General features: G+C 46.5%; 1 protein-coding gene across 1 annotated transcript in view; it reads right to left on the reverse strand.

Annotated features, from left to right (window-relative positions):
• Positions 1-4,876: 4,876 nt before the first annotated feature.
• Positions 4,877-13,148, reverse strand: part of LOC134965257 (L-amino-acid oxidase-like) — a 189,483-nt gene continuing 181,211 nt past the window's right edge. Inside the window, exon 7 of the mRNA XM_063941751.1 lies at positions 4,877-5,797. Within this exon, the coding sequence (XP_063797821.1) occupies positions 5,014-5,797 (784 nt within the window). The 3' untranslated portion in view covers positions 4,877-5,013. The remainder of the gene's footprint in view (positions 5,798-13,148) is intronic.

Raw genomic sequence — 13,148 nt, forward strand, 5'->3', positions numbered from 1 at the left:
CCTGTAGTCGTTCAGGTTCGTGATAGTGGGTTTCTTGGGGACCGGGACTATAGTAGACCTTTTGAGGCAGGAAGGGACTTTCTGTAGCTCCAGCGATTTATTGAAGATCTTGGTGAATATGGGGGCGAGCTGACCCACACATGCTCTTAGGGCAGATGGTGACACTCCGTCAGGACCCGGAGCTTTCCTGGTTTTGGCCCTTTTGAACAATGCCTCCACCTCTTCTTGGGTGACTTGCAGTGCCTGGGGTTGGCCGTCGGTGTTCGGGGCATCATAGAGGTGATTGTTTGGGTTGCAGGGGACTTCTTTTGCGAACCTGCAATAAAAGTGGTTCAGTTCATCTGCAAGGTCTTGGTGCATGGCGGTGGACTTTGATGTTTTCCTATAGTTGGTTATGGATTGCATTCCTTTCCATACAGATACGGGGTCATTGGTGGAGAAATCGTTTGTCAGCTTGTCCGAGAACCGCTTTTTTGCTAGCATGATTCCTTTAGTCAGAGAGATTCCTAGTACGGTTGTATAGTGCTCTGTCACCGCTGCTATAGGCCTCCTCTTTGGCTCGACGAAGTTGCCTGAGCTGGGCATTGAACCATGGCTTGTTGTTGTTGTAAATGCGGTAAGTCTTGGTAAGTACACACATGTCCTCACAGTAACTGATGTAGGATGTGACAGTGTCTGTCAAGTCATTCAGGTCGGTTGCCGAGGCTTCAAAGACCCCCCATTCCGTGCAGTCAAAGCAGGCCTGGAGCTTCATCTTGGCCTCATTGGTCCATTTCTTAACAGTCTTAACGACAGGCTTAACTGCTCTCAGCTTCTGTGTATAGGTAGGGAGTAGGTAGACGAGGCAGTGGTCAGATAGGCCAAGTGCAGCACGCGGGATAGACCAGAAGGCAGACTTGAGGGTAGTATAGCAGTGATCAAGGGTGCACCCTTCTCTAGTGGGACACGTGACTTGTTGTTTGTACTTAGGTAGCTCCTTGCTCAGGTTAGTTCTATTGAAGTCACCCAGTACTATAAGCAGAGAGTCTGGGTGTTTTTGTTCTATGTCGGATATACATACGGCCAAAGGGGTGAGGAATCGGAGGATGAGGTCGACTTCTTGACTCTGTAGAGCCAGTTTGTGCAAGGAGAGATTGATTGCTTCTTTTTTGGTGGGCACCCAAAAAAAACAGTCATTTCCGCCACAGTCATGCGGCAGACCCTGTCGCTGAAATGATTGGTTTGTTAAAGTGTGCATGTCCTGTGTATACAACATAAGGGTGGGTGGGAGGGCCCAAGGACAATTCCATCTTGCACCTCTTTTTCTTCTTTGCATCATGTGCTGTTTGAGGACTAGTTTTTGAATAGTACCATCTTGTCTGCAATTGCAATACCACTCCTAGATGGGCCAGGTGTTTGTGCCGCGTACTTGTATCGCTTAGCTTATTCATACTGCTACCTCGGTGCAACTTTTAGGCCTAAAAACATTATTGTGAGGTGTGAAGTGGTCAGAATAGACTGGAAAAGAATGTTATTGAGGTTAATAATACCATAGGAGCAAAATTACCCCAAACTTTTGTGATTTTAGCTGTTTTTATGTTCTTTTTAGAATTTTTAGTAAATTATATATCCAAACTGTGCAAATTGCTATCTACTTGGTGTCAATTCTAAGTATTGTAACATGGCATGCAGTCAGTATGGCAATGCTCACTATGTCGACATTCATCGACAGCCTGCAGTACACCGGCAACCAGATATCGATTTTCCCAATATATTGAAAAATTGATAAGTATCGGTAATCGGTGCAGACACTGGATCCTGGGGCACTTTTATGTTTATATACTTCTCGGGAACGGATCCAAAGATGCAGAAGGGCCAGTAGGTCCCTCTGCAATTGGTGGCTGCTGGAAGTGCCACATATAAAGGGAACTGAAACGTTGTCTGATATTATTCCACTGTGACTGTGTTTTCATTTTGTCTTGAGTGATGCACCATGTGGGGAATATATTGGTAATTTTGTGCTGGCACCCGGCACTGCTGACACGTTACAGGGAGAGCCCATAGGCAAACGCAAGGGGGTTTCTGGTTGCATGGAAACCCCACCCCCCCTCCTCTTGGCAAATGGCTCTAAATATGACAATAGCAATGGCATATAATATGATTACTAGAGCTGTGTGGTTCTGAGCAGGGCAGTAACTAGGTGTGTGCCAGTGGTGCCTTGCCCAAAGCGCATATGCACTGTGGGCACACCATCTGGCAGCGCCACTCCACAGCCCGCTAGCTTCATTCACTGCCGTCCACCTCCCGCCGCTGCAGCGAGGGCTGCCCGGCCCATTGTACAGGCGCATACGGCACCAAGCTGTAATGGCGCCGCAACTGCCACTGCCACCACCAGACACTGGCCGGCAGGGCCATCGTCAGTGGGGGGAGCTCCTGCCATTAATACCTGGAGTCTGCATAGGTCACTCACACCGGGACAGGCACGGTATCAACTCGGAGGCATGCAGGAGGAGCACTGGGTTAAGGTGCCGGCTGGCTGCCTGCAGGTGATCTGCAGATCAGACTCCAGGGACAGGTCTCACGTAAGCAGGAAGAAAGAGGTGAGTGGCTGGCTGCAGACCCTGTGCACTGCAGCTCATGTTCCACAATTAGGCTCCTGGAAGTGTTTTGAATTAAACTTTTTTCAGTGCATGTGTGCATTGAGTGAGGCACAGTGTGTGTGGGGGGCAGCATGTGCATGCAGTTATACATAGGTAGGTGTGTATGGGGAGCAGTGCCGTAACTACATTTGCAGTGTGGGTGCATTATCTGGAATCCCACTGATAGTCCGCAACTGTTTGTGACCTTGCTGTATATATTGTAGGCAGCACAGTGCATTTTCTATACGCACCGCCCCCGTCCCTTTCTGTCCTGTCTTCCATGCACTCTGACCCCGCTTCCTCCTGTTCTGTAGAGTGCTCTCCAGAGCAGGAGGACGGGTGATGCTAGAGACAGCATCGGGCACAGGATCCGGTTTGCTAAACATATAGGACAAGTAAGGCCACACAGACACACACAGACCACCACCACCTCTCTCACTCTCTGTCACATGGAATGCAGAATAGGGGTTTTACCTAGCGTTTATGTTTAGAAGGGGTTGAACAAGTCATAAGGTTTATAATGGGCTCTACCTGGTGTAATATGTATAAGGTCCTGTACCTGGCATAATGTGTATAAGAGCCTGTACATGGAATAATGGGGCAGATGTATTAACCTGGAGAAGGCATAAGGAAGTGATAAACCAGTGATATGTGCAAGGTGATAAAGGCACCAGCCAATCAGCTCCATTATGTAAATTAACAGTTAGAATCTGGTTGGCTGGTGCCTTTATCACCTTGCACATATCACTGGTTTATCACTACCTTATGCCTTCTCCAGGTTAATACATCTGCCCCAATGTGTATAAGGGTCTGAAGCTGGCATAATGTGTATAAGAGCCTGTACCTGGAGTAATGTGAAGAAGGGACTGTACCTGGCGTAATGTGTAGAAGGGGCACTATTCTGTGATGTAATGTGTAGAAGGGCTCTATTCTGTGATGTATGTGTATAAGGGGTACTGTGCAGTGTAATGTGAATAATGGACACTATTCTGTGGCCACGCCATAAAGCCGCAACCCTATATTTTTTATGTGCTCCTTCCGCATGCACTGCACCTATTTTATATATGGGAGGGGTCACCAATTCTCTTTCTGGCACAAGGCACCAAAATGTCTAGTTACGGCACTGGTTCTGAGTCCTCATTCAGTGCACTGGACCAGAGAGTAGCTGCCAGGAAAAACAGACAGGAGCCTTACCATGAGGTTGGAGAATGTGTCTAGAAAGTGCAGTTCTGTATTCTACTGGTTCTATTATGTGTGTGTATTTATTTATTATAGTATGTTTAACCATTTCCTGACCACTTATCTTATTTATATTATTTATAATTGGGAATGTGGAAATTATGGCAGGCCGACTGTGGACTAAGGGACTCCATACCCTATGCATTGGAGTGCACTACTGCAATCTTGGACCATCGCTCCCTGGAAAACCCCAGCAATGCCACAGGATCAGTAAATATCTATTACGAGTCTGGACAAACACCCCCCAAAAAAACTGATTATCTGCCATTTGAATTTCTTCGAATTACCAGGCCTGGGATCCATTTATACAAGCCCAGTGAATGAGCCCATGCAAATAGACCCCATAAGGAAGGACAAGGTCTTTTTATATTTGTTTTTATATATGCATAACTTTTATTATACTTCGGTTTAACTATATGTTTTCTTAATGACCATTAAATGTGGGTTATGAATTTTTCAATGAGCACTGTGTAGATAATCTTTAAAGTTATACAGTTTAGCGCTGTACATCTTTTTCACTATATTATTTAAATATGTTTGATATACAGCCTATACTATAGACCAGAGGTTCTCAAACTCGGTCCTCGGGGGCCCACACAGTGCATGTTTTGCAGGTAACCCAGCAGGTGCACAGGTGTATTAATTACTCACTGACACATTTTAAAAGGTCCACAGGTGGAGCTAATTGTTTCACTTGCGATTCTGTGAGGAGACCTGCAAAACATGCACTGTGTGGGCCCCCGAGGACCGAGTTTGAGAACCTCTGCTATAGACCATCTATAGTGTTAAATATTAATACTGTATTCCATGTTCCGCAGAGTGGGAGATTGTGGATTGAATTTGGAAACCCCACTCTAGAAATCCTGCGTTTGCCTCTGGAGCTGGACCTCCTTCTATGCTACAGTATATATACACCAAGATGCCTTCCCTCTATGTAACATACACATTGCAGATTTCCCCTGTAAAAAAAAAGGCTGCACTCATTTGTTTTTGTTGCAAAGCAAAGTTATTATTAGCAGGTAGAGCTCTCAATACATAGTTACCAGGTACAGCCTGGCATATAAGCAGACGGTCAAACATTTTGTCAACGTTTCAGATATGCATTATATATCATAGATATATGTTTAAGTGTGAGAGTGTGTGTGTGTACACAGAATCATTTATGGAGAAACTTGTTGGCATCCCTGTGGATGTCTCTTGCCGCTTTCAGACCACTTTTTATGGCAGTGTCTATCCAACCATGAGGAGAAGATGTGTGTTCTCCAGCAAAATATATTCTGCCTTCAGGTTGAGCTAATGCTTCATACATGTTACCATACTGGTAAGGGGTAAAGTAGGCAAATGCCCCCATAGAATGTGGATCCAGACTCCACTTCTTCACCACTGATTTTGGGCAGAGTTTCTTGAGCTCATCCTTTGGTCTCCTGTGGATGACAGCCAAGTCTTCCAAAACCACATCGACACAGTCTTCATCACTGAGTGCTGTGAAGAACATTGAATCATCTGTATCTGTGTAGGATGCGAGGAGGACACCTATTCCATTGGTGAAGTTATGACTTGGGTAGTAGATGTATCGAGATGGGCGATCAGTAACACTTCTACCACCCACTATGCCATCCTTCTCCCAGAATCTCTCGTTGCATTTTAGGTAAATCTTTGTTGCACTTGCATAGTGAATGAAACTCAATGCATTGTACTTCTCATGACTCAGTGGAGGGCTGAACTCCATCAGCCTAGTGGCTTTTGCAGTGGAGGTGATGATGACATAGTCTGCTGCTATGCTGGTGAGATCTGAGGATTCATCTTTGCGGTACTGGACAATCACAGATTTCTGCCTCCTTATGACTTTAACTACAGTGGAATTTAGTCTGATCGCACTTCCAAGACGGCGGGCAAAGGCCAATGGCAACTGATCAAAGCCACCAGTGATCTCATCAAGCCTAGTGAAACACAATGAAAATGTAAAACAGTTATTTAAATTCATCCTCATTTCTATATGATTTATACCTATTTTACTCTTCTATAGACTCCTATATAATTCCTATGTAACTGCTGTCTAGTGTCCAGCAAATCCTATACAATTCCTATGCAACTCCTATCCAGCAACTTCTGAGTCAGTAGGGGCTCTTTCCACGGGCAAGCAGGCTTTTTACCTGAGGCGCTGCTGTTCCGAAGGCGCCGCAGCTGTGGCTAGAGCCACCATCCTGATCTCCGCTCCCCCTCCCCGGCTGCAGCCGGCGCCACTGACTGATGATAGAGGTCATAATTGACCTCTCGTGTCTGTGCGGCGCTGCTATGGGAGAGACGTCATGACGTCTCTCCCATAGAGAGGAGTGGGCGGCCAGAGACGGAGGGCAGCGCAGCAGCGGACAAGAAGCAGGAGCAGGACTGGTAAGTATTGTGTTGTTTTTTTTGTGTGTGTGTGTTTGTAAACGGCGATACTGGGGCACACCTACAGGAGTCACAACTACCGGGGGCACTGCTACAGGGGTCACAACTACAGGGAGCACAGCCACTGGGGGCACTGCTACAGGGGGCACAGCCACTGGGGGCACAACTACTGAGGGCACAGCTAGGGGGCACTGCTACAGGGGGCACAGCTACAGGGGGCAAATCAACTGGGGGCATAGTTACAGGGGGCACAGCTACAGGGGTCACACCTACTGGGGGCACTGCTACAGGGGGCACAACTACAAGGGGCACTGCTGCAGGGGTCACAACTACAGGGGGCACAACCACTGGGGGCACTGCTACAGGGGGCACAGCTACAGGGGGCACAGCCACTGGGGGCACAACTACTGGGGGCAATGCTACAGGGGGCACAGTTACTGAGGGCATAGCAACTGGGGTACATCTACAGGGGTCACAACTACTGGGGGTACTGCTACAGGGGGAACAACTAAAGGGGGCACAACCACTGAGGGCACTGCTACAGGGGACACAACTATGGGGGGCACAACCACTTGGGGCACTGCTATAGGGGTTACAGCTACAGGGGGGCACAGCCACTGGGGGCACAGCTACAGGGGGCAAATTAACTGGGGGCAAAGTGAATGGGGGCACTGCTAGAGGGGTCACAGCTACTGGGGGCACAGCTACTGGGCTCACAACTACTGGGGCACTGCTACAGGGGGCACAGCTACAGGGGTCACAGCTACAGGGGGCACAACTACAGGGGTCACAACTACATGGGTCAGAACTACAGGGGGATAACTGTGGCCATGCCCCTTCCCTATGAAGAAGCCATGCCCCTATTTTTGGGCGCTCATCTTCGCAGCGCACAAACTATTTTACCTTGGGGAGTAGGGGGGCACCACAGGGTCTAGAACCGGCCCTGTTATGAGTGCTGCTCCTGTAAAGCAATTCCTATATAATTCCTGGGCATAACTGTACAACAGCTGTTTGCAATTCCTTTTTGCAAGCTCTGACCAGCAGGTGCCATGTGCCAAAGCTTACTACCCTAATGTCACCCACACAGTTTAATATGAGTATGCCAGACATACAGTGTTTGCTCATTGTACACCAACCATGGGCATAAAGAACTTTGTAGGCCCCATAGCAGTGTAAGGGGCGCTACTTTTACTGTGTGTGCATAATGTGTAAGGGGCACTACCAGGGCCGGACTGTCCATCAGGCACTAATGGCAAATGCCAGAAGGGCCGATGGGCTGGTGGGACAGTCCTATCATTCAGAGAGCTTGTAAGGCAGTATGCTGCGCAGCCTTCCGGCTCTCTGTTGTGGAAGCTCCCCCGCCCCCCTGCCCATCTCCATGGAAATGGAGGTGTGCCGCGAGTCCATGTTCCCTGACTCGCGGCCTGCCCCCGCCCGTTTCCATGGAAATGGAGGCAGGCTGTGAGTCCATGCCCCATTGACTCGTGGCTCTTCCCCATCACTAGTGTCTGCGCACCCCTTTTAGAGGCACGCACACCCCTGTCATCTGCGTGAGCCCCCAGTCCATCCCAGGGCACTACTATTGTGTAGAGGTACTATTGTGTGGTCAAGCCCCTTCCCCACAAGACAACACACACTTGTTAGCATGCGCTTGCCTATGACGTGTACTATCCCTATTTTAAATATAGGGGAGGGGACACCAATGCTCTTCCTGGCACAGGGCACCAAAATGTCTAGTTACAGCTCTGCATTTTAATTATCGACATACACACTGCATACCGACACTCTGTCTACATCATGCTGCTTCTCCTTACACAATATCACCATAGGGGCAGATGTATTAAGCCCGGAGAAGTGATAAAGAAGTGATGAATGGAAGGTGATAATGCACCAGTCAGTCAGTTCCTGACATTTTTCAAACCCAGCCTGTAACTTGACAGTTAGGAGCTGATTGGCTGGTGCGTTATTACCTTCCACTTATCACTTCTTTATTACTTCTCTAGGCTTAATGCATCTGCCCCATATCCCTTCCTTAAACAAGAGGCCATGAATCTCCTGATCAATTCTCTGTATTATCAAGTACATCCTCGTAACTGCCCTGCACATGCCAAAACTATCTCATTTGCAGCAAATCATGAAATCTGCTGCTTAATATAGCAAAATTTTATTATTACTATAACATCCCCATCAGGGGCATTTTAAAAGAGGTGGGTCCCATGTGCAGACTCCGGGTGTGCCCACTCCTCTCCATAGCGTAGTAGACTCTGGCATTGTGCCAGAGTCTACTGCATATGTGCAGGTCTCTGGAAATATGGTGCTCACATTGTTCCGGTGACAAATCACTACTGCGCTTGTGCAACGGCTATGTTGCTGGCAGCTGTGGCAATGCAGGACTCCGGAAAGGTAAGTAATTAAACATAGAAACATAGAATTTGACGGCAGATAAGAACCACTTGGAACCACTTGGCCCATCTAGTCTGCCAATTTTTCCATCCTTTAGGTAATCTCAACCCTTTTTGAAACTTAATTCTTTGTAAGGATATTCATATGCCTATCCCAAGCATGTTTAAATTGCTCTACAGTCTTAGCCTCTACCACCTCTGATGGGAGGCTATTCCACTTATCCACTACCCTTTCTGTGAAGTAATTTTTCCTTAATTTTCCCCTGAACCTCCCCCCCTCCAGTCTCCGTGTATGTCCTCGAGTTCTAATACTTCTCTTACTTTGAAGAATGTTTCCCTTCTGAACTTTGTTAAAACCTTTGGTATATTTGAAAGTTTCTATCATGTCTCCCCTTTCCCTTCTCTCCTCCATACTATACATCAAGCATTCCCAACCACGGTCCTCAAGGCACACCAACAGTGCAGGTTTTAGTGATATCCAGGCTTCAGCACAGGTGACTTAATTAGTAGCTCAGTTATTTTGATTTAACCATCTGTGCAGCAGCCTGGATATCACTAAAACCTGCACTGTTGGTGTGCCTTGAGGACCGTGGTTGGGAATGCCTGCTATACATGTTAAGATCTTTTAGCCTTTCCGGGTAAGTTTTGTGATGTAGGCCATGCACCATTTTATTTGCCCTTCTTTGTACACTCTCTAATGTATTTATATCCTTCTGGAGATATGGTCTCCAGAACTAGACACAGTATTCCAGATGAGGCCGCACCAATGACCTATACAGTGGCATTATTACTTCTCTTTTCCTGCTACTGATTCCTCTCCTTATGCAACCAAGCATCTGACTTGCCTTTCTCATTGCTTTGTTGCATTGCTTTCCTGCCTTTAAGTCACTTGAAATAGTGACTCCTACATCCCTTTCCTCCTCAGTAGTTTCCATTATAGTACCCTTGATACTATATTTAGACTTTGGGTTTTTGAGACCCAAGTGCATGATTTTGCATTTTTTAGCATTAAACTGTAGTTGCCATGTTCTTGACCATTTTTCAAGCCTAGCTAGGTCATCAATAATTTGTTTTACCCCTCCTGGTGTGTCTACCCTGTTGCATATCTTTGTATCATCTGCAAAAAGGCATACTTTCCCTTCAATACCAATTGCAATGTCACCAACAAAGATATTAAAGAGAACTGGTCCGAGTACAGATCCCTGGGGTACTCCACTGGTAACATTTCCCTCCATAGATTGCACTCCATTTACTACAACTGTCTGTTTCCTATCCTGCAACCAGGTTCTTAGCCATTTAACTGTTTTATAATCCACCCCCACGCTTTCAAGTTTATTTAGCAGTCTGCGATGTGGGACAGTGTCAAAAGCCTTACTAAAGTCTAGATATGCTACATCTACAGCTCCCCCTTGATCTATTATTTTCATCACAGAGTCAAAAAAGTCAATAAGATTTGTTTGGCATGATCTCCCACCAGTAAATCCATGCTGTTTTGGATCCTGTAAGTTGTTTGAGTTAAGATATTCTACAACCCTTTCTTTTAGTAGTTTTTCCATTACTTTCCCTACTACTGATGTAAGGCTTACTGGTCTGTAGTTACTTGCTTCTTCCTTGTTTCCACTTTTGTACAGTGGAACTACATTTGCTCTTTTCCAGTCCTCTGGAATGGCACCTGTATTTAGTGACTGGTTAAATAATTCTGTTAATGGTGCCACCAGCACATCTTTTAGCTCTTTTAGTATCCTTGGGTGTATCCCATCTGGCCCCATTGATTTATCCACTTTTAGTTTTGAAAGTTGAGTTAGGACCTTCTCCTCTGTAAATGTACTTTCATCTACCTTATTTTTATGAATGTCCTTGCAACATAACTGGGGGCCCTTCCCTTCTTCTTCTGTAGTAAATACTGAGCAAAAATATTTATTTAGGTGATCTGCCTTGTCTCCCTCCACCAAATTCTCACTCTCTGTCTTAAGTCTTATTATTCCTCTATTTGATTTTCTACTTTCATTTATATACTTAAAAAAAGTTTTGCCCCCTGTATCTACTGACTGGGCCATTTTATCCTCAGCTTCTGCCTTTGCACGTCTAATCACTTTCTTAGCATCCTTCCGTCTGTCAAGATACACCTCTTTGTCATTATTATTTTGAGTCTGTTTGTATTTCCTAAAAGCCATCTTTTTTGCTTTCACACTAGTTGATACTTCTTTTGTGAACCACACTGGCTTCGTTTTCCTGGTGCTTTTCCTAACCCTTTTGATACAAAGGTCTGTTGCCCTTAGTATTGCACTTTTCAGTTATTCCCATCTCTCCTGCACCCCTTCCAAGTTCCTCCAGTCCGCCAATGAATCACTTAAACATCTCCCCATTTTTGCAAAGTCAGCATTTCTAAAATCTAACACCTTTGTTTTTGTGTGACAGGAGTTGGATCCTGTCTTTATACTAAACCATACTGCTTGATGATCACTGGATCCCAGGTGCTCACCCACATATATGTCTGATATCATGCAGTGTGTGCAGTGTGGGCCTCCCTGGATCCATTATAGATACTCCAATGATCACCATGCTGTCATTTTCATAACTTTTATTAAAAAAATTCACACTGTTCACTTTTGCTTACAAATCCATTCACAACTCTGATTTCATAGATACTTGTATTCATTCATAAACACTTGTCCTATAACCATCTATACTACCCCAATGACCTTCTATTGTCATCCTTAAAAATCTGGGTGGGGCTTACCGGGCCACCGGGGACAGGGTTAACTCTGTGCCGGGAAGAAAAATAACTATTTTGTTCCACTTAGCCATTGATGTCAGAGAACCATTGGTTCTCTGCCATCGATAGCAAAACCAGCATTCATCGGTAGTTAGCCATCGATGTTTGGAAACTATCAATGGTTGATGGCCATTCTACTCCGCCTGCATTCCAAACAGCAGAGCTGCTGATACATATATATATATATATATATATATATATATATAAAATTCTAGAGGTCCCAGAATTTGCACCCCACCTTTTGACATTGCCCAAAAGTTTTCAAAACCTATGTGGCCTGGGGGGGCAAATGTGACCCAGTCTGTCCAGCCTGCCCCTGCCCACTGATCTCCTCCCTGTTCTCCCGTTCCCTGGCAGGCAGAGGTGTTTGCGGGGCGTGGAGGGGGCATTGTGGGAGCGTTTTCGGGGCGAGGCCTGGGGCAGGCCGCGGTGGCTACATGACATCACATGCAGCCGATGTGACCCGAAAACAATGAGGGCAGCCGACTGCCTTCGTAGCTAGGCTGCGTAGGCAGAGGGCTACCCTGAACATGTGACAGCACCGTCACCATTTGTGTGTGTGTGTGTGTGTGTGTGTGTGTGTGTGTGTGTGTGTGTGTGTGTGTGGTGTTGGATTGCACATGCGGGGCGGACTTGCCCTGTGGTGGGTGTCCCGCCACTTGTCAGAGAAATGGACCGTAGATGTGCATTTTTTCGCACATCTACAATGCATGCTGAATTAGGCCCTTAGTTCCTATAGATGTTCCTGCATAGGGCAGAATGCCGACAGGGGGGAGAGCGCATCGAATCCCCTTGCGGGCTCGCTGTACTCGTCATGCTGCGCTCGCCACAGGTTCTATTCCCACTCCATGGGTGTCGTGGACAACCAGGAGTGGAAATAGCCCTCGGCACCCTGTCGGCATTCTGGCGGTCGGGATCCCGGCATCTGTATGCTGACCTACAGGATCCTGACCGCCAGTCCCGTATCTACATCCCCCAGCATAATACTAGAATTGTTCTCACAGATACACGTGTGCTCACAGATACACATATGGGTGTTGGAGGTGGAGCAGAGCATACAGTGGACTAGCCAGTCATGTAGAAAGACACTGGCAGCAGAATTTTGCAGAGTCCCCCACGGACCTAAGTGGTACACAGCCACATACCGCTGTGGAGCTCAAACAGATGGTACAACTTAGACTAACCTTCAGTGGCCATCTTGGTGAAGAAAGATGCTTCAGTTATGGAGCATCATGGGGGAAGTGCAGTAGTGCACTCCATATTCCAACAATACCACACAGGCTGGATCAAGTAGTTCAGCAATGTACAGTGTATCTCTAAATACAACTCAGTCAGTAGTGGAAAGTGAAAGTGGCAGTTCTGTGATTTATTGGAGAACCCTTTGAATGCACATGAGGTTATGGCTTAAAGTGGTCCTGGAGAGGTGGTGGAACTCATTTCCTCGCCACCTACCCCCCTTCCCCAATAAGGCTATGGTTTTTGACACCCTCTGCAACCTTTAAATTTGTGCCCTACCTCCCATACTTTAGAAAGGGACAGTGTGCACCAAAGGAGCAAAAGACGGGGTGTGGCGTAGTAACACAATAGTACCTCCAATTCAAATGATGCCACACAGTAGTACACTCTTGTCCCCATTACACCGCAAGATGTGCTCCTGATTCATATTACACCATATAGTAGTGCCCCTTATTCATGTTACGGCACACAGCAGTTCCCCTTATA

This window comes from Pseudophryne corroboree, chromosome 10, assembly GCF_028390025.1.
Source record: "Pseudophryne corroboree isolate aPseCor3 chromosome 10, aPseCor3.hap2, whole genome shotgun sequence".
Classification (NCBI taxonomy): Eukaryota; Metazoa; Chordata; class Amphibia; order Anura; family Myobatrachidae; genus Pseudophryne; species Pseudophryne corroboree.